The sequence below is a fragment of the Trachypithecus francoisi genome, unplaced genomic scaffold (genome assembly GCF_009764315.1).
Source record: "Trachypithecus francoisi isolate TF-2019V2 unplaced genomic scaffold, Tfra_2.0 Lachesis_group5, whole genome shotgun sequence".
NCBI lineage: Eukaryota > Metazoa > Chordata > Mammalia > Primates > Cercopithecidae > Trachypithecus > Trachypithecus francoisi.
In genome coordinates this window covers 149,117,445-149,137,939 of record NW_022681470.1, presented here as the reverse complement: position 1 = coordinate 149,137,939, position 20,495 = coordinate 149,117,445, and the positions used below count along the sequence as shown (strand labels likewise).

At 59.4% G+C, this 20,495-nt stretch overlaps 2 protein-coding genes across 2 annotated transcripts; one reads left to right on the top strand and one right to left on the bottom strand.

Annotated features, from left to right (window-relative positions):
• Nucleotides 1-69: 69 nt before the first annotated feature.
• Nucleotides 70-8,688, bottom strand: PLPPR3 (phospholipid phosphatase related 3). Its single transcript, XM_033200098.1, has 7 exons — nt 8,597-8,688; nt 3,073-3,258; nt 2,818-2,959; nt 2,520-2,715; nt 2,326-2,383; nt 2,067-2,240; nt 70-1,481 (listed from the first exon to the last, which is right to left on the bottom strand). The coding sequence occupies exons 1-7, from the start codon at nt 8,666-8,668 to the stop codon at nt 150-152; spliced, it is 2,160 nt and encodes a 719-aa protein (XP_033055989.1). The 5' UTR covers nt 8,669-8,688; the 3' UTR covers nt 70-149.
• A 6,306-nt stretch (nt 8,689-14,994) lies between these two features.
• AZU1 (azurocidin 1) lies at nt 14,995-18,784 on the top strand. Its single transcript, XM_033200097.1, has 5 exons — nt 14,995-15,154; nt 15,479-15,635; nt 16,218-16,362; nt 17,503-17,736; nt 18,489-18,784. Exons 1-5 carry the CDS (start codon nt 15,097-15,099, stop codon nt 18,645-18,647), a joined length of 753 nt encoding a protein of 250 aa, XP_033055988.1. The 5' UTR covers nt 14,995-15,096; the 3' UTR covers nt 18,648-18,784.
• The last annotated feature ends 1,711 nt before the right edge of the window (nt 18,785-20,495 follow it).

Here is a 20,495-nt window from a genome sequence, read left to right as displayed (position 1 = left end):
GCCCGGCGCGGAGGGAGGGTCCCCGCGTGGGGCGTGCGGGCCAGAGCGAACGACCAAGAGCCGGAACCGGGTTTCCGCCGCTTTATTGAGCACCCGCGCTGCCGCCCGCGCCCCCGGCCCGCCCCCCGCCCGCTCCCGGCCCCGCCGCGCTAGTCGGGGAAGCGGCGCGCCTGCATCTTGCGGAAGTAGCTCTCGGCCTCGGCCTCCGCCTCGCGCTCCCCCAGCCCCAGGCCGCCCGCGTGGCGCCGCAGCGTGGACTCCCGGCTGCCCGGGCCCAGCGCCCCGTCGGCCGCGCCCAGCGGGGGCAGCCCCTCGCCCGTGGCCAGGTTGACGGTGGCCACGGCCCCGAACCGCGGCTCCTCCTGGTCCACGTCGCTGACCGACGAGCCGGGGGACACGCCCGGGGGCTTGGCCCCGCCGCGGAAGCCGCGCGCCAGGTCCCCCAGCTCGTAGCCGCCGTCGGCCTCTGCCTTGGCCCCGCCGCCCGCCGCCTTCCACTCCCAGGGCGCGCCGCCGGCCGACAGGTGCACCACGGGGTGGTGCGGCGCGTGCGCGTCGATGGTCACGATGCTGGCGGAGTCGCGGTCCGACGGCGACCGGTACTGCGAGGAGTCGGAGCTGGCGCTGGACGACGACGCCGTCTCGGCCGCCTTGGGGCCCGGCGCGCCCGGGGCCTTGGACATGGCGATGACCTGTAGCAGCCGCGGAGGGTTGGCCACGGCCGCCCCGCTCTTCTCGGCCATCATGAGCCACTTGGCGCGCACCCCGGCGCCGCTTTTGGGGGACAGGCCGGCCCCCGCCTGCGCTCCCTCCTCGGGGATGTGCACGAGCGGCGGCGGCGGCCCCGCGCGCGGCGGGAGGATGACCCGAGGCCCCAGCCCCGGCCGCGCCTGCACGGTGGGGTAGAGCGAGGGTGGGGCCGGGCCCTCCTCCTCGTCCTCTTCCTCCTCCTCCTCCTCCTCCTCTTCCTCCTCCTCGTCTTCCTCCTCCTCCGCCATGGGCTCGGCTGGCGCGCGCAGGTGCCCGGGGCTGGCGTCGTCGGGCAGCCCCAGGCCGCGGCCCTCCAGGCTCTTCTGCTTCCACTCGCTGATGAGCTGCTTGGAGCGCGAGGCGTCCAGTGGCACGTGGATGGTCATGTGGCGGCGCGCGGGGTCGTCCAGCGACGGCGCGCTGGCCCGGGGCAGCGTGTGGCTGAAGGTCACCATGTTCTCCTTGGCCATGGGGCTGCGCGGGGCCAGCAGGTCCACGTCCACGCTGGCGCGCTTCAGGCTGCCCAGTGAGGTCTTCTCGCGGGCCACGGGCCGGGGCGCGCCCTCCAGCCGCCCCGGGGGCCCCAGCTCGTCGGTGCTCACCGACTTGTTCTGCTGATAAACCGAGTCGTGGCCCCGCTGTGTCAGGGCCCGCAGCGCGTCCTTGGCGGGGGCCGGGGCCGCGGGCTTCTCTGCAGGTGGGGCCTGGAAGTTGCCCACCGCGTGGCAGGCCTGGCGGGGAGAGGGGTCTGGGGGTGAGCCCTGGGGCTCAGACGGTTCCTCTCCTCTAATCGTGGGGGGCTTTGGGCCAGGGGAGGGGGGTGGCAAGCCCTTGTCCAGTGGGACCAGTTCCCACCTCAAGGTCGCTGACCGGGCACATCTGGCAGGTCTGAGCCCACGAGATTCTGACTCCAGCATTCCAAGGGTGAGACACTTCCGCACCCATGCCTTCCCCCTAAGACCCCCGGGCACCCATGCCTCCCCCTCAGACGCCCTGGGCACCCGTGCCTCCCCCGAGGCGCCCTGGGCACCCATGCCTCCCCCTAAGACCCCCGGGCACCCATGCCTCCCCCTCAGACACCCTGAGCACCCATGCCTCCCCCTAAGACCCCCGGGCACCCATGCCTCCCCCTCAGACACCCTGGTCACCCGTACCTCCCCCGAGGCGCCCTGGGCACCCATGCCTCCCCCCTCAGACCACCAACCTTCCCCGCCAGACCCCCTAAGCCTGCCTCCCCCGTCAGAACCCCTGGGCCAGCCTCCCCACTCAGACCCCATGGGCACCCATGCCAACCCCCCTCAGAACCTGCCGCTCACCAGGTAGGCAGCGATGCCTGCCCCGATGAGGAAGCCGGCATACACATCCGCCGGGTGGCTGCGGTACTGCGTGATCTGCGTAAGCCCGCACACGCCCGCGGCGATGGCAAAGGCGAAGACCAGGACGGGTTTCAGCAGCTTGGTGGTGTCGGAGATGACGGAGTTGAAGTACATCTGGGGGCGTGGGGGTTGGGGTCAAGGAGGGCTCCCCGTGGGCCAGCAAGAGGCCCTGAGCAGGGCAGAGGGGGGCTGGACTCACCGACACGTAGACCGCGGCGAAGGCCGACAGTGTGGCGTGCTGCGACGGGAAGGTCTTCCTGTAAGAGGCGTCCAGCGTGAGCCTCACCCACCCGGGGACCCCAGTTCCAGTGGCCTCGCTGTGCCTCCGTTTCCCCACATGTTCCCAGGGGTGGAAGAGGGCTCCCAGCCAGGGGAGTTGGGGCTCCAACTCACCGTGCAGACAGGATGGCATGGGTGTCGTGGCCGGAGCAGATGTCCTGCGTGATGTAGGGGTTGACCTCGCAGGACGTGCCCAGGAGAGTGTAGTTGGGCTTGCAGACGGTGAGGAAGAAGGGAGTGTGGTAACCCGTGGCCAGCTGGATCACGTCTGTCACCAGGGCTGTGGCGCACAGGCCAAACACGTGGACACCTGCGGGGCGGAAGGCTCGGCCAGGCGCGGAGCTGGGACCCGGGACAGCCCCAGCCCTGCATGTGGACTCAGCTCAGGGTTGGGGCGCATCTGGTAACTCACCCACAAACCGCACGGTCCGCCGCAGGAAGGAGTTGAAGTTGCAGCCACCGGCGTTGATGCTGCCCTCCGCCCCGGTGGGCCCCCCAGCGCGGCCCCACAGCCGGGACTGCAGACAGTACAATATGCCCTCGGCCACCATGATCTGCCAACAAGGAGGGAGCGCTCAGGCCGCAGTGCCCACAGGGAGAGGGCGCTCAGGCAGGCTGCCAGCCATGGTGCCCACAGGCTGGCACAGGCCCCAGTGTGGGTGCTCACCGAGGCAGCAGGGGCCGCGAAGGCCAAGCTGAGTAGCATCAGCAGCGGGATGAGCTCCTCGTTGGTCTCCACATAGGGCATGGAGAGAGTGCGGTCATAGCACTGGAAGCCCACGTTGGCCGGCTTGAAGAGGTCGGTCAGCTCCAAGAAGTACAGGGATACGATGGAGGAAGCCACTATGGGCAGCTGTGGGCACAAGGCCAGCCAGGTTCACCCTGCTCTCCCTCATGGAGGTGTCTGTCCAGTCCTCCATGAAATCAGGGCCATCCACGGTTTCACTCACCCACCCACAGATCCAACTCACTCCCAGCCACTCTTTCCCCCATGAATTATTCATCCATCCATAACTCGACCATCTACACACCACACAGCCACCCACCCATCCACCCAAACACCTATGCCCCCAACATCCACCCACTCACTGACCCATCACCCACCCATCCACCCACTGGGAACCATCCATCTATTCATCTACCTACCCACCCATCATCCATTCCCCCATCCTCCACCCACGCACCTGACGGTACCCATCCATTTATCCACCCACCCAGCTGTCCATCCATCCATCCATCCATCCATCCATCCATTCATTACCCAGCCACTCATTCATCCATCCATCCATCTATCATCCACCCCACACCCAACAGTACCCATCCATCTACCCACCCACCCACCCATGTATCCACCTACCCATCCATCCACCTGTCCATCCATCCATCCATCCATCCATCCATTACCCAGCCATTCATTCATGCATCCATCCATCCACCCATGCACCCAATGGTACCCATCCATCTACCCCCCCACCCAAATGTCCATCCATCCACCCACCCAACCACCTATCTACCCACCCACCCACTCTCCCATCTATCCACCTACCCATGCATCCATCCAGCTGTCCATCCATCCATCCATCCATCCATCCATCCATCCATCCATTATCCATCCATCCATCTATCATCCACCCACGCACCCAACGGTACCCATCCATCTATCCACCCACCCAACTGTCCATCCATCCACCCACCCAACTGTCCATCCATCCACCCACCCAACCACCTATCTACCCACCCACCCACCCTCCCGTCTATCCACTTACCCATCCATCCAACTGTCCATCCATCCATTCATTCATTACCCAGCCGTTCATTCATCCATCCATCCATCATCCACCCGCGCACCCAACGGTACCCATCCATCTACCCACCCACCCAACAGTCCATCCATCCATTCATTACCCAGCTATTCATTCATCCATCCACCCACCCACCCACCCACCCATCTATCCACCCATCTGTCCATCCACAACAGTCTTGCTCTGTTGCCCAGGCTTCAGTGCAGTGGTGCCCTGCAGCCTCCGCCTCCCGGGTTTTTGTATTTTTAGTAGAGATGGGGTATCATCATGTTGCCCAGACTGGTCTCGAACTCCTGGGCTCAAGCGATACACCCGCCTTGGCCTTCCAAAGTGCTGGGATCAGAGGCATGAGCCACGGCACCCAGTCATGGCCTCAATCCTTTTTTCTTCCCCCCACTCTGTCACACAGCCTGGAGAGCAGTGGTGCAATCTTGGCTCACTGCAACCTCTGTCTCCAGGTTCAAGCGATCCTCCCACCTCAGCCTTCCAAGTAGCTGGGATTACAAGCATGCACTACCACGTCTGGCTAATTTTTTGTATTTTTAGTAGAGGCGGGGTTTCACCATGTTGCCCAGGCTGGTCTCGAACTTCTGACCTTAAGTAATCCACCTGCCTCAGCCTCCTGAATTGCTGGGGTTACAGGCGTGAGTGACCTCCCTCGGGCATGGCCCCAGTCATATTTCCTGCTTTGTTATGGCATCTTAGCAGGGATCAGCCCTCAGCCCAGCCCTGGGGAGGGCACAGGTCAGGGCTGGGCGCTCCAGGAAGGGAAAAGCCATCACTGAACATCCCAGGGTGGAATGGGGTGGAGGGAGCTGAGTTCATGTCCCGTGAGCATTCATTGAGCACCTGCTGCATGCAGGCATGAGGCCCGGGGCAGACGTGGAAAGTGGGTAACACCGTTTGTTTGCACCTGACACCTGGTTTGAAAACCACCCCTTTTAACCTGTGGGCGGCCAGCAGACCTCCTGTGCCAAGGGCTCAGGTGGAGATGAGTCAATGTGGGAAGAGGCTCCTGGCAAATATGCACTTGTTCTCTCCACTCTCATCATCAGCATGATTGTGCTGGGCGGGCAGACAGTATCAAGCCCGGGGGAGGGTTTGAGGTGGGGCCTGGGCGTGGCCTTAAAAACACCTAACTGGTTGGGCGCGGTGGCTCACGCCTGTAATCCCAGCACTTTGGGAGGTCGAGGTGGGCGGATCACCTGAGGTCAGGAGTTTGAGATCAGCCTGATCAACATGGTGAAACCCCATCTCTACCAAAAATGCAAAAATTAGCCCAGTGTGGTGGTGGATGCCTGTAGTCTCAGCTACTTGGGAGGCTGAGGCGGGAGAATTTCTTGAGGTCAAAAAGTGGCGGTGGCAGTGAGCTGAGATTGTGCCAGTGCACTCCAGCTTGGGCAAGAGAGCAAGACTCCATCTCAAAAAATAATAGTAATAAATAAAACAATAACAATAATTACGGTTGGCCGGGCATGGTGGCTCAAGCCTGTAATCCCAGCACTTTGGGAAGCCGAGACAGGCGGATCACGAGGTCAGGAGATCGAGACCATCCTGGCTAACACGCTGAAACCCCATCTCTACTAAAAAATACAAAAAACTAGCTGGGCAAGGTGGCGGGCGCCTGTAGTCCCAGCTACTCGGGAGGCTGAGGCAGGAGAATGGCGTGAACCCGGGAGGCGGAGCTTGCAGTGAGCTGAGATCTGGCCACTGCACTCCAGCCTGGGCAACAGAGCGAGACTCTGTCTCAAAAAAAAAAATTAAGGCCGAGCGCAGTGACTCACACCTGTAATTCCAGTGCTTTGGGAGACCGAGGCAGGAAGATCACTTGAGGAAATATATATATATATATATTTAATTTGAGACGGAGTCTTGAGTCTTGCTCTGTCACCCAGGCTGGAGTGCAGTGGCGTGATCTCTGCTCACTGCAAGCTCCGCCTCCAGGGTTCACGCCATTCTCCTGCCTCAGCCTCCCAAGTAGCTGGGACTATAGGCACCCACAACCATACCTGGCTAATTTTTTGTATTTTCAGTAGAGACAGGTTTTCACCGTGTTAGCCACGATGGTCTTATCTTCTGACCTCGTGATCCGCCCGCCTTGGCCTCCCAAAGTGCTGGGATTACAGGCATGAGCCACTGCACTCGGCCTATTTTTATGTTTTTTGAGATGGAGTATGGCTCTGTCACCCAGGCTGGAGTGCAGTGGTGCGATCTCGGCTCACCCCAACCTCTGCCTCCTGGGTTCAAGCGATTCTCCTGCCTCAGCCTCCCGAGTTGCTGGGATTACAGGCGCCCACCACTACCACCACCATGCCCAGCTAATTTCTGTATTTTTAGTAGAGATGAGGCTTCACCATGTTGGCCAGGCTGGTCTCAAACTCCCGACCTCAGGTGATCTGCCCACCTCAGCCTCCCAAAGTGCTGGGATTACAGGTGTGAGCCACCGCGCCCGTCCTGCAACAGGAATTTAAATGCAATTTCTAAAAATAAACAGATTTTCTACGAAGTGATGTGGACAACTCAATAATACTGTGTTGGGGAGGAACCCACTTGTCCAGGTGTGAGGTAACAGATTACAGGCCAGCCGCGGGCCCCGTGACCTGCATGGGTCGCTGTTTCCTTGTCTGGGGTCCCGTCTTCCATCTAGGCTCTCTAGGCTCTGGAAGGTCCATCACTAGAGCCAGTTTTCCTGGCCTGACATGCAAGGATGGATTAGTTATTTTATTTTTTGAGATGGGGTCTGGCTCCGTCACCCAGGCTGGAATGCAGTGGTGTGATCTTGGCTCAATGCAACCTCTGCCACCTGGGCTCAAGTCATCTTCCACCTCAAGCTCCTACGTAACTGAGCCCTCAGCGGCACACCACCACGCCCCGCTATTCTTTCAGTTGTTTTGTAGAGACGGGGTTTTTGCCATGTTGCCCAGGCTGGTCTTGAACGCTTGGGCTCAAGCAATCCATCTGCCTGGGCCTCCCAAAGTGTTGAGATCGCAGACAGGAGCCACCTCCCCGGCCTGAAGTTACTTTACCATCCTGAGCCAGGTGTGCGCCAAATGGTAGCTTTTTAATTTTATTTTTTTATTTTTATTTTTATTATTATTTTTTATTAGCTTTTTAATTTTAGAGACAGGGTCTCTGTCATCCAGGATGGAGTGCGGTGGTGCGATCACAACTCACTACAGCCTCAACTTCCTGGGTTCCAGCAATCCTCCCATCTGGGCCTCCTAAGTAGCTGAGAATAAAGGCACGCACCACACGCCCAGCTAATATTTTAATTTTTTTTTTTTGTAGAGATGGGATCTCGCTGTGTTACCTAGGCTGGTCTCAAACTCCTGGCCTCAAGCAATCCTCCCACTTCGGTCTCCCAAAGTGTTGGGACTACAAACGGGAGCCACAGCACAGGGCAGGGGGCTCCATTTATTGCATTTATTGTCTTTTTTTTTTTTTTCCTTAAGACAGGGCCTTGCTCTGTTGCCCAGGCTGGAGTGCAGTGGCATGATCTCTGCTCACTGCAACCTCCACCTCCTGGGTTCAAGCGATTCTCCTGCCCCAGTCTCCCAAGTAGCTGGGATTACAGGCACCTGCCACTATACCTGGCTAATTTTTTGAATTTTTAGTAGAGACGGGGTTTCACCCTGTTAGCCAGGCTGGTCTTGAACTCCTGACCTCAGGTGATCCACCCGCCTCAGTCTCCCAAAGTGCTGGGATTACAGCAGTGAGCCACCGCGCCCAGCCTAATTGTTGTATTTTTAATGGAGACAGGTTTTCACCATGTTCCCAGGCTGCTCTTGATCTCCTGACCACAGGTGATCCGCCCACCTTGGCCTCCCAAAGTGCTGGGATTCCAGGCCTGAGCCACCGCACAGGGTAGGGGGTTCCATTTTTGTCATAAACTCCTCACTATGTGCCCAACAGTTTTCCATATTCTGTAAATATTAATTCCTGTCAGCTCCATCGGTGGAAAAGAGGAGGCCCAGAGAGGTTAGGGGCACCAGCCTCACATTAGCAGAGATGAACTCAGACCCAGGGGCTTCGGAGCGCGGGCACCTGCACCCAGCCCCACCCCCTCCGGCCTCCCCACCCCTCCAGGCCCCCAGCCCCCTGGTCCCCAGCTTCTCCTGTGAGCTCTGACCACACCTCGGTTACAAGGGCTCCCCTCCCAGCATCTGCCCAGTTCCCACGGCCCGGACCCCCTTCGGTGCCTCTGGAGCTCCTAGTCGACCTGCAGAACCCAAGTCCTCTGCCCCGCCCCCCATCGCCGGGCACCCCGGTCCTGCCCCGCCCCAGGCCACTGCGGGGGCAGCTGTGCCCGCTCCGGTCCCCCAGCGGGGGGTCTCTGCGTGCGGGCGGAACCGAGGCGTCTCCCCCGCCCCCAGCGCGACCCCCACCCACCTCCACGAAGTAGAAGCAGGGCAGGAGCGTCATGCTGTCCTTCGGGATCTTGTTCTTCTCCTTGGAGATCATGGTGCCGCGGGCGCCGCAGGCCGTGGCTGGAGGGGAGAAAGCGGCGCTGGAGGGGGGCGCGCAGGCGGAACCCGGGGGGGCACGGCGGCCGGCGCCGGCGGGGGAGGGGCGGCCGGGGAAACTGAGGCTGGAGAGAGCGGCGTCGGCGCGGCCTCCCCGCGCCCCGGCCCAGGACGCGGCTTCCGGGCGCCCCCACACCCGGGATCGGGGGGTCGGGGCCGGGATCTGCGAGGAGGGCGGGGCCGGCCTGGCCTGGGGCTCTCGGGGCGGGAGCCGGTCCCCGTGTGGGGGTGGGGGGCGTCCGGGAGAACGGGGGTTCCGGGCGGCGGAGGAGGCTGGGTCCGCGCCCCCCGCCTCGAGCCCCTCACCTGGCGCGGCCGGCGCCCAGCACAAAGCGAGTCTCCTCCGTGGGGCGGGGCGGGGAGCCGGGGAGGGGGAGGGGAGGAGGGAGGGGAGGGGGAGGGTCCGGCCCGGAGACCCCCGCGCGCGCCCAGACGCCGCAGCCCAGACGCCGCGCCAGGGGCGGGGGCTCTTTGTCTCCGCGCGTCCTCCGCAGGCCCCGCGCACCGTCCCCGCCTCCCGGGCGCCGCCTCCTCCCGCCGGGGGTCTCGGGGGTCTCAGGTCTGCGCGAGCGGCTGGCGGGGCTCGGGGGTCGCGTCCTCCTCTCTCCGGGCCTGCGGCGGCGGCGGTCCCGTCCTCCCCTCCCCGGTGGCTGGGGTCGCCCCGGGGGCCCCCATCGAGGCGGGGGCGGGAGTTGGGGTTTCGGGGTCTCTGACTGTCCCCGTGCCTCTCACGGTCTCTCGCCCGCTCCGACTCCCCCCGCCCCGCGCCTCCGCCCGCCCCTCCGCGGAGCCCGCCGCTCGCTGGTGCGCGTTTCCATGGCGCGGCTCCCAGGGCGCCCGGAGCATCCGAGACAAAAGAGCTGGGGGAGGGGGAGGGGGGTTGGGGGGTCTCCCGGTGCCTCGCTCCCCCCGCACTCACCCTCGCCCCCTCCGCCGCCCCGGGGTCCACCCTCCGCCTGGCCGCAGCCGCCCGGGGCGCACGGCGGGATTGCACGGTGCGGGGCTGCGGGATGCGGGATGCGGGGATGCGGGCAGGGCCCTCGGGACGCGCACTCGGGCAGTGCCTGCGGGCATTTCCTGCTCCATATGCGCAGCCCTGCGGGGAGGGGTGGGGTGACCCCCGTTGTAGGAATGGAGAAACTGAGGCTTGGGCACCCTGGGTCGCTGTCCGAGGTCTCCGGGCCCCAAACGGCAGGTTTTTCAAAAAGCGTTTTTCGGGCGGTGCACGGTGGCTCAGGCCTGTAATCCCAGCACTTTGGGAGGCCCAGGCGGGCGGATCACGAGGCCAGGAGTCCGAGACCAGCCTGGCCAACATGGTAAAACCCCGTCTCTACTAAAAATACAAAAATTAGCCGGGCCTGGTGACACACGCCTGTAATCCCAGCTACTCAGGAGACTGAGGCAGGAGAATCGCTTGAAGCTGGGAGGTGGAGGTTTCAGTGAGCCGAGATCCTGCCACTGCACTGTAGCCTGGGCAACAAGAGCGAGACTCTGTCTCAAAGAAAAAAAAAAAAGGCCGGGCGCGGTGGCTCAAGCCTGTAATCCCAGCACTTTGGGAGGCCGAGACGGGCGGATCACGAGGTCAGGAGATCGAGACCATCCTGGCTAACACGGTGAAACCCCGTCTCTACTAAAAATACAAAAAACTAGCCGGGCGAGGTGGCGGCGCCTGTAGTCCCAGCTACTCGGGAGGCTGAGGCAGGAGAATGGCGTAAACCCGGGAGGCGGAGCTTGCGGTGAGCTGAGATCCAGCCACTGCACTCCAGCCTGGGCCACAGAGCGAGATCCGCCTCAAAAAAAAAAAAAAGAAAGAAAAAGAAAAAATAAAAAAATAAAATAACTTCCAGAGGGTTGGAGCCCTGCCGGATGCCTTAGTTTGCTCATAACAGGCACTGCTGCCCCTGGGAAGAGGGTCGCCCGCCATGAATGCGGGAACAGTTAAATGATGATGGGAATAGGATGGGAACTCAACAGTGCTGCTGCCTTTGGGCGGGCTCAGAGGTGGCCGCACTTCATGGGACAGGACTGCACGGACTGCCTGGGGAGGGGTCTTTGGCCTCCGGGGTTCCTGCAGAGGGGCTCGGGGAGGCCCTGTGAGCGGATGGTCACAGGTGGGTCCCGTTCGATGTGATCCCGTTTCTCCCCGATGACTCTGGAGAAGGGGGACGTTGCCTGCTGCGGCCTGTGAGAGGTGGGGCCAGGGTGACCGTTGGGAATCTGGGTGTTGCGAAGTGACCACAAACAGCTCTCCGGGGAGGAGGAGGAAAATGCAATGGCTTTTCGGGAGGCTTCTGGGGTCAGGAGTGGGAGGGTGTGCAGGGGAACCCACCTGACAGCTTGGTGGTCCAACAGAGGATCTGGGGGAGTCTCAGAATCTTCTCCCCCTAGGATCACCAGTAGTGGAAAAGGGGCAGGCCTGGCCATGGAGGGCACATTGCTTGGCTGAGGGGCCTGGGCTTGAGTGTGGGGCAATAGGGGAGCCATGGCAGAGTACAGAGCAGGCCGGAGGGGTTGAGCGTACCAGATGCTGCTCAAAAACTTTATTTAAAAATTATTATTATAGGCCGGGCGCGGTGGCTCAAGCCTGTAATCCCAGCACTTTGGGAGGCCGAGACGGGTGGATCACGAGGTCAGGAGATGGAGACCATCCTGGCTAACACGGTGAAAACCCGTCTCTACTAAAAAATAGAAAAAAACTAGCCGGGCGAGGTGGCGGGCGCCTGTAGTCCCAGCTACTCGGGAGGCTGAGGCAGGAGAATGGCGTGAACCCGGGAGGCGGAGCTTGCAGTGAGCTGAGATCCGGCCTCTGCACTCCAGCCTGGGCGACAGAGTGAGACTCCGTCTCAAAAAAAAAAAAAAAAATTATTATTATTATTACTATTATTTTGAGATGGACTCTTGCTCTGTCCCCCAGGCTGGCGTGCAGTGGTGCAATTTCAGCTCACTGCAACCTCCACCTCCTGGGTTCAAGTGATTCTCCTTCCTCAGCCTCCTGAGTAGTTGGGATTATGGGTGCCTGCCACCATGACTGGCTAATTTTTGTATTTTTAATAAAGATAGGATTTCCCTATGCTGGTCAGGCTGGTCTTGATCTCCTGACCTCAGCTGATCCACCTGCCTCGGCCTCCCAAAGTGCTGGGATGACAGGTGAGCCCCTGAGCCCAGCCTTTTTTTTTTTTTTAAATAGAGATAGGGTCTCACCATATTGACAAGGCTGGTCTCAAACTACTGGGCTCAAGTGATCCTCCCACCTCGGCCTCCCAAGGCACTGGGATTACAGGCGTGAGCCACCATACCTGGCCTCAAAAACTTTTAGAAATATGAACCCACTCCATGCTCAGCACTGTTGTGTCTAGAAGGCAGGGTCTGTCCCTGTTGCAGGGCACACTGACGTGCAGACAGGGGGTCGCCCTGAGGTCACGCGACTGGGAAGGACAGAGCTTCCGGCTCCCGGTGAGAGGAAATGGGGCCTGGTCCATGGGAGAGCTGAGGCCCATGTTTGGCCAAGACAGGGTGGATGGAGGCTGGGGCCTCAGTAGGGAAGATGGACAGGTGGGATCTGGGGTGGGCGAAGAGGGAGAGCTGGCCTGGATGGAGGCAGGGGTCTGAGGGCTGTGCCGTGGACCCTGGGAGGTGGCCGGGCTGTGAGGCTCAGTGGACACCAGATTTGAGCCCTGGGACCCTACCCTGGGATGGGCAGCAGACCTCAAGGCACACGGCCCCGCCTCCCTGGATTCTCCCCAGATGCGCCCCTTGGAGGGGCAAACTACCCTCAAAGAGGCCCCACAGGCCCAGACACAAACTGGTGTCCCCAAGGGTGTGGGGGACACGGTAAGCCCCAGACCTCAGTTTCACCTCGGCAATGAGCCCCGTGGTAAAAAATGGAGGTAAGTTTGGACGCAGTAGCTCACACCTGTGCTCCCAGCACTTTCGGAGGCCGAGGCGGGTGGATTGCTTGAGGTCAGGAGTTCCAAACCAGCCTGGGCAACATAGTGAGACTCCACCTCTGCAAAAAAAATACAAAAATTAGCCAGGCATGGTGGCATGCGCCTGTGGTCCCAGCTACTGGGGAGGCTGAGGTGGGAGGATTGCAGGAACCCAGGAATCAGAGGCTGCAGCGAGCTGAGATCCTGCCACTGCACTCTACCCTGGGCAACATAGTGAGATCCCAGCTCTACAAAATATATAAAAATTAGCCGGGTGTGATGGTGGACGCCTGTGGTCCCAGCTACTCAGGAGGCTGAGGCAGGAGGATCACTTGAACCCAGGAGATTGAGGCTGCAGTGAGCCAAGATCGTGCCACTGCCCTCCAGCCTGGGCGACAGCGAGAATTTGACTCTAAAAAAAGGAGATGAAGTTTACATAACTTAAAATTAGCCACTTTGAACAGTACGGTTAAGTGGTTTTTGGTGCATTCACTGAGTTGTGCAACCATCACCGCCGTCCAGTCCCAGAACATTCCATCACCCTAAAGAAGGAAGCCCCGTCTCCATCAGCCATCACTCCCCGCCCCTCCCCCAGCCCCTGGCAACCACAGATCCACTTCCCGCCTCTGCAGATTTGCTTGTTCTGGACATTTCGTCTTTATTTTTATATAGTTTTTTATTTGTTTTTATTTTTTATTTTTATTTTCTTTTATTTTATTTCTTTTTTTTGAGACAGAGTCTCGCTCTGTCGCCAGGCTGGAGTGCAGTGGCGCGATCTCCGCTCACTGCAAGCTCCGCCTCCCGGGTTCACGCCATTCTCCTGCCTCAGCCTCCTGAGTAGCTGGGACTACAGGTGCCCACCACCTCGCCCGGCTAATGTTTTGTATTTTTAGTAGAGATGGGGTTTCACCGTGCTAGCCAGGATGGTCTCGATCTCCTGACCTCGTGATCCGCCCGCCTCAGCCTCCCAAAGTGCTGGGATTACAGGCGTGAGCCACCGCGCCAATCCCACACCCGGCTAATTTTTGTTTTGTTTTGTTTGTAGAGACAAAGTTTCACCATGTTGGCTGGGCTCTATTTGTTTATTTTTGAGACAGGGTCTGGCTGTGTTTCCCAGGCTTGTCTCAACCTCCTAAGCTCAAGCGATCCTCCTGCCTTGGCCTCTAAAATGTTAGGATTTCAGGCATGAACCACTGTGCCCAGCCTGGTCAGGAGTTCTTTTGCGGGTGATGAAAATATCCTAAAACTGACTGTGGTGATAACGGCACAGATCCATGAAGATACTCAAAACCCCCGAATGGCACACTTTAAATGGGTGAATTTTGTCGTAGGTGAATGATACCTTTTTTTTTTTGAGATGAAGTTTCATTCTGTCACCCAGGCTGGAGTGCAATGGTGAGATCTCAGCTTATTGCAAGCTCGGCCTCCCAGGTTCAAACAATTCTCCTGCCTCAGACTTCCAAGTAGCTGGGATTACCGGCATGCACCACCACACCTGGCTAATTTTTTTTTATTTTTAGTAGAGACGGGCTTTCACCATGTTGGCCAGGCTGGTCTCAAACTCGCAACCTCAGGTGATCTGCCTGCCTTGGCCTCCCAAAGTGCTGGGATTACAGGCAGGAGCCATCGCACCTGGCTTGTCAATTACATCTCAATAAAGCTGTTGAAAAGGTTAAAAAAAAATCACCCAGCTGTGCACAGTGGCTGACACCTGTAATCCCAGCATTTTGGGAGGCTGAGGCGGGTGGATCACCTGAGGTCGGGAGTTTGAGACCAGCCTGGCCAATATAGTGAAACCCCATCTCTACTAAAAATACAAAAAATTAGCCAAGTGTGGTGGCATGCGCCTGTAATCTTGGCTACTCAGGAGGCTGAGACAGGAGAATCACTTGAACCTGGGAGGCAGAGGTTGCAGTGAGCTCAGATCGGGCCATTGCACTCCAGCCTGGGCAACAAGAGGGAAACTCCGTCTCAAAATAATAATAATAATAATAATGATAATCACCCATGCAGACCTGCAGGACTCAACGCAGGCCTGCCAGCTCCACTGCCCTGAGCTGCCCTGGTGCCAGGCCCAGTGGGCAGTGGTGGAGCCCCAGTGGCTTGGGATGGGGAGACCGGGACTCTGAGCTAGCAACGTGGCTGGTGTCTGCTGGGTGCCGCAGCATTCCCGCCGTGTGCTGGGCTCCGGGATCCACTGGTTCCTGTCACCCTCATCTGCCCCGAGGGTGCGGCCATGTTCTAGAAGGGGAACTGAGGGTCAGCGCGGGACGTCGGGGGAGCCCATGCTGGCCCGGGGAGCAGTTGGTGATGGAGGCCTTGGGCAACTTCCCGTGTTCCCACTGAGTGGGGCTGTCCCTGGGCCTGGGCGGGGACGCCGCCAACTGCCGAGGCCCGCGTATAAGGGCCGCCGCTGCCTTAGCCACAGAGCTGCCCCGCCATGACCCGGCTGACAGTCCTGGCCCTGCTGGCTGGTCTTCTGGTGTCCTCGAGGGCCGGTGAGTGCCTGTGTGTGCCAGGTGGTCCCCAGCCTGTGCTGGGGGCCCGGCTGCCGGGGCAGAACTCAGACTCAAGGCACAGAGAAGGCAAGCGGCTTGGCCTGGGTCACACAGCCAGCCCGGCCTGGACAGTCCCGGGAGAGGCGTGCGGGCGGAGGGTGTGTGGGACTCAGGGCCACCTGTCCTTTTAGGGAGTGGGACGATGGGGAGGGTAGGTCCTCCTGTAGCCCCACTGTGTGGATGGAGCTCGGGCTGGAGCTTTACGCGCCCTCCCGGCCACTGGGTGGGTTCTCGGGGATCTCAGAGCTGCCTCCCCCGACCCAGGCTCCAGCCCCCTCGCGGACATCGTGGGCGGCCGGAAGGCGAGACCCCGTCAGTTCCCGTTCCTGGCCTCCATCCAGAGTCAAGGGAGGCACTTCTGCGGGGGAGCCCTGATCCATCCCCGCTTCGTGATGAGCGCGGCCAGCTGCTTCCGAAAGCAGTGAGGCGGGCCTGGGGGGCACTGGGGCTCAGAGAAGGGGCTTGGGGGCTTAGGGGATTCAGTGGGGGTGCTTGGTAGGTGAGGAGGGGGGGTTGTAAAAGGGGCTCAGGAAAAGGAGGGGGCTTGGAGAGGGAAATGGGGAATGAATTGAGGAGGGACCCAAGGATATTGGGGGACTCAGATGGAGGAGGCCCAGAGAAGGGAAGGGGGTCAGATGGAGGAGGTTCAGAGAAGGGAAGGCGATCAGATGGAGGCCCAGAGAAGGAAAGGGGGTCAGATGGAGGAGGTTCAGAGAAGGGAAGGGGGTTAGATGGAGGAGGCCCAGAGAAGGGAAGGGGGTCAGATGGAGGAGGCCCAGAGAAGGGAAAGGGGTCAGATGGAGGAGGGCCAGAGAAGGGAAGGGGCTCAGGATGGGGAGGGGCCCTGGAGGGTCTGGGCTCCGCTTCTGTAAAAGGAGGGGAGTTCTCAGGGTGAAGGAATTCAGTCTGCAGGCTGGATCCCCCCTAATTTGCAAGCCGACTTGCTCCATGCCCAGGCCCCAGCCTGACGTCCTCCCTCTGCCCTTTCCTCCACTGCTCTCAGGAACCCCGGGACTGTCACCGTGGTGCTGGGCGCCTATGACCTGAGGCGGCGGGAGAGGCGGTCCCGCCAGACGTTTTCCATCAGCAGCATGAGCGAGAACCGCTATGACCCGCAGCAGAACCTGAACGACCTGGTGCTGCTTCAGGTGAGAGGATGGTGTGGGGCTCACGCCTGCGGCCCCAGCACCTCAGGAGGCCGACATTAGCCAGGGAAACACGTTCCAACTCGGTCTCTACGAAAAAATATGGGCGCCGTGGCTCACGCCTGTCATCCCAGCATTTTGGGAGGCTGAGGCAGGTGGATCATGAGGTCAGGAGTTCGAGACCAGCCTGGCCAACATGGTGAAACCCCGTCTCTACTAAAAATACAAAAATCAGCCGGGCGTGGTGGCGGGCGCCTGTAGTCCCAGCTACTCAGGAGGCTGACGCAGGAGAATTACTGGAACCTGGGAGGTTGAGGCTGCAGTGAGCTGAGACTGTGCCATTGCACTCCTGCCTGGGCGACAGAGCCAGGCACTGTCTCAAAAAAAAACTTACAGGCCGGGCGCGGTGGCTCAAGCCTGTAATCCCAGCACTTTGGGAGGCCGAGACGGGCGGATCACGAGGTCAGGAGATCGAGACCTTCCTGGCTAACATGGTGAAACCCCGTCTCTACTAAAAAATACAAAAAAAAAAACTAGCCGGGCGAGGTGGCGGGCGCCTGTAGTCCCAGCTACTCGGGAGGCTAAGCCAGGAGAATGGCATGAACCCGGGAGGCGGAGCTTGCAGTGAGCTGAGATCCGGCCACAGCACTCCAGCCTGGGCGGCAAAGCGAGACTCCGTCTCAAAAAAAAAAAAAAAAAAAACTTACAAAAAAAAAAAAGAAAAACAGCAAAACACACAGATGTACCACAGGGCACGTGCGGAGCCTCCTGTTGGTGGAAACCGACTCCGTTTTCAGACGCTTTCGTTGTGACAGAACCAAGTGAATGTTTTTCATTTTTGGTTTTTTCTTTGAGAAAATTATAAAATAATCTCAAAAATTATATTAAAAAATCAAAAAAGTAGAGAGGCGGTTTCACCTTGTTGGCCAGGCTGGTCTCAAACTCCTGGCCTCAAGGGATCCTCCCACCTTGGTCTCCCAACATGCTAATACAGGCACGAGCCACCGCGCCCGGCCGCTGCCAGGAATTAAATGCAAACCACTTACAGACGACAATTCATGTCCCTGACACGCCTGCTGCCAGGGGGCCCATGAGGCTCCAGTTCCCAGGGCCACCCTTCCCTGACTCCGTTTCCTTCCCCAGCTGGACCGCGAGGCCAACATCACCAGCAGCGTGGCCATACTGGCACTGCCCCTGCAGAACGCCATAGTGGAAGCCGGCACCAGATGCCAGGTGGCTGGCTGGGGGACCCGGCGTAGTGGGGGGCGTCTCTCTCGTTTTCCCAGGTTTGTCAATGTGACCGTGACCCCCGAGGACCAGTGTCGTCCCAATAACGTGTGCACCGGTGTGCTCGCCCGCCGGGGCGGCATCTGCAATGTAAGTGCTCCCCTCGGCGGGAGGAGGGGTCTTGAGAGGTAATGAGCTCTCCGTGGCAGGAGAAAGCAAGTTCAGGTTGAGGACGGCACAGGAGGGGGCGTCAGGATGGAGCCTTTTTAACAGTATGAGAAAAAGTATCTCTCTTTTTTTTTTTTGAGATGGAGTCTCCTCGCTCTGTCGCCCAGACTGGAGTGCAGTAGGGTGATCTTGGCTCACTGCAACCTCCGCCTCTCGGGTTCAAGCGATTCTCCTGCCTCAGCCTGCTGAGTAACTGGGATTACAGGTGCCCACCACCACGCCCGGCTAATTTTGTACTTTTAGTAGAGACGGGGTTTCTCCATGTTGGTCAGGCTGGTCTCGAACTCCTGACCTCATGATCTGCCCACCTCGGCCTCCCAAATACAGGTGTGAGCCACCGTGCCTGGCCGAGAAACAGTATCTATCAAACGTTACGTCTGTGCTGGGGTTTGGGGACCCAGCAGGCACGGTAGAGCTGGTCATTGAGGGACTCAGGTGTGTGACTGCCAGGGGTGGGGCACCTGGCCCAGCCTGGAGGTGCCAGGAAACTTCAGAAAGCAACTGGTCCCAAATTCCACTAGGAGTTAACCAGGGCAGAGAAAGAACAGCTGTGCAAAGGCCCTGGGGCTGGATCAGGACTTGGAGGTTCCAGGGGCGGCAAGAGGGCTCTGCACTTCTGGGGTGGCGTGGGAGCCGGGCCCAGGGGTGCCCTGACACAGCTGCTGCCTGCCCAGGGGGACGGGGGCACCCCCCTCATCTGCGACGGCCTTGGGCACGGCGTGGCCTCCTTCTCCATGGGGCCCTGTGGCCGAGGCCCCGACTTCTTCACCCAAGTGGCAGTTTTCCGAGACTGGATCGATGGTGTTCTCAACCCGGGACCAGGGCCAGCCTAGGGGGGCCTGTGACCTCCCACAGAGCCCAGCCCTGCCCTCCGCGCCTCCCACGCTCCAAACCCACCTCCCACGGCCCCGCCCCTGCCCCTGCTCCGGCCGTGGCCCTGGCTGTAATAAAGAAGCCAATCGCCTCTGCTTCTGGTTTCTGTTCATCAGGGAGGGCTGTGGGGAGGTGTGAGTGGCACCTTCACTGGCCTCAGGGGCACCCACGCCAGGCGCGCTGCCTGTGCAGATGTTCAGGGAGCCCCTGGAAGCAGGGGCTGGTGTTATCTCCACCGGACAGCGGGGTATTGGGGGAGATCCAGGTTCAGAGAGGTTGGGTGGCTGCCCTGAGGTCACACAGCTTTGAACCTGAATCTGTGAGACTGTAGTCCCTCTTTCCACCTCTCATCCTGCTGGAGAACGTATCACACAGCTCCGTGGGCAACACCAGAAAACGCAGGAGAGGCGGGCGCAGTGGCTCACGCCTGTTATCCCAGCACTTTGGGAGGCTGAGGTGGGCGGATCACCTGAGGTCAGGAGTTCAAGACCAGCCTGGCCAACCTGGTGAAACCCCATCTCTACAAAAATACAGAAATTGGCCGGGCGCGGTGGCTCAAGCCTGTAATCCCAGCACTTTGGGAGGCCGAGACGGGTGGATCACGAGGTCAGGAGATCGAGACCATCCTGGCTAACACGGTGAAACCCCGTCTCTACTAAAAAAATACAAAAAATTAGCCGGGCGAGATGGCGGGCGCCTGTGGTCCCAGCTACTCGGGAGGCTGAGGCAGGAGAATGGCGTAAACCCGGGAGGCGGAGCTTGCAGTGAGCAGAGATCGCGCCACTACACTCCAGCCTGGGTGACAGAGCGAGACTCCGTCTCAAAAGAAAAAAAAAAAAAAAAAAAAAAATACAGAAATTAGCCAGACATGATGGCAGGCGCCTGTATTCCCAGCTACTCAGGAGGCTGAGGCAGGAGAATCACTTGAACCGGGAGGCGGAGATTGCAGGGAACCGAGATGGCGCCACTGCACTACAACCTGGGCAACAGAGCAAGACTCTGTCTCAAAAAAAAAAAAAAAAAACCCACAGGAGAGAATGGGAAACATTTGCCTCTTGGATCCAATACAAACCGAGTAAACTATGAATACGAAATAATAAATATAATTGTATATATAAGTGATACAGAGTAAAATATGAATATGATGGCTGGGCGTGGAAGTCACACCTGTAATCTCAGCACTTTAGGAGGCCGAGGTGGGCGGATCACGAGGTCAGGAGATCGAGACCAGCCTGGCCAACATGGTGAAACCCTGTCTGTATTAAAAATACAAAAAATTGACCGGGCGCGGTGGCTCAAGCCTGTAATCCCAGCACTTTGGGAGGCCGAGACGGGAGGATCACAAGGTCAGGAGATCAAGACCATCCTGGCTAACACGGTGAAACCGCATTTCTACTAAAAAATACAAAAAAAAAACTAGCCGGGCGAGGTGGCGGGCGCCTGTAGTCCCAGCTAATGTAGTCCCAGCTACTCGGGAGGCTGAGGCAGGAGAATGGCGTAAACCCGGGAGGCGGAGCTTGCAGTGAGCTGAGAAACGGCCACTGCACTCCAGCCTGGGCGACAGAGCGAGACTCTGTCTCAAAAAAAAAAAAAATACAAAAAATTAGTCGGACGTGGTGGCACGTGCCTGTAATCCCAGCTACTCAGGAGACTGAGGCAGGAGAATCCCTTGAACCCAGGAGGCGGAGGTTGTAATGAGCCAAGATTGAGCCACTGCACTCCAGCCTGGGGGATAGAGTGAGACTCTGTCTCGTAAAATAAAATAAAATAAAATAAAATAAAATAAAATAAAACAAAATAAAATGAAG

Bases quoted from the DNA above. Each gene is read 5' to 3' on its own strand.
- PLPPR3 (XM_033200098.1), bottom strand. From the start codon at position 8,668: ATGATCTCCAAGGAGAAGAACAAGATCCCGAAGGACAGCATGACGCTC. The intron at 2,716-2,817 runs GTGAGTTACCAG...TCCGCCCCGCAG, and splicing joins GCGGACCGTGCGGTTTGTGG to GTGTCCACGTGTTTGGCCTG. The intron at 1,482-2,066 runs GTGAGCGGCAGG...TCTCCCCGCCAG, and splicing joins CAGGCATCGCTGCCTACCTG to GCCTGCCACGCGGTGGGCAA.
- AZU1 (XM_033200097.1), top strand. From the start codon at position 15,097: ATGACCCGGCTGACAGTCCTGGCCCTGCTGGCTGGTCTTCTGGTGTCC. The intron at 15,155-15,478 runs GTGAGTGCCTGT...CCCCCGACCCAG, and splicing joins TCTGGTGTCCTCGAGGGCCG to GCTCCAGCCCCCTCGCGGAC. The intron at 17,737-18,488 runs GTAAGTGCTCCC...CTGCCTGCCCAG, and splicing joins GCCGGGGCGGCATCTGCAAT to GGGGACGGGGGCACCCCCCT.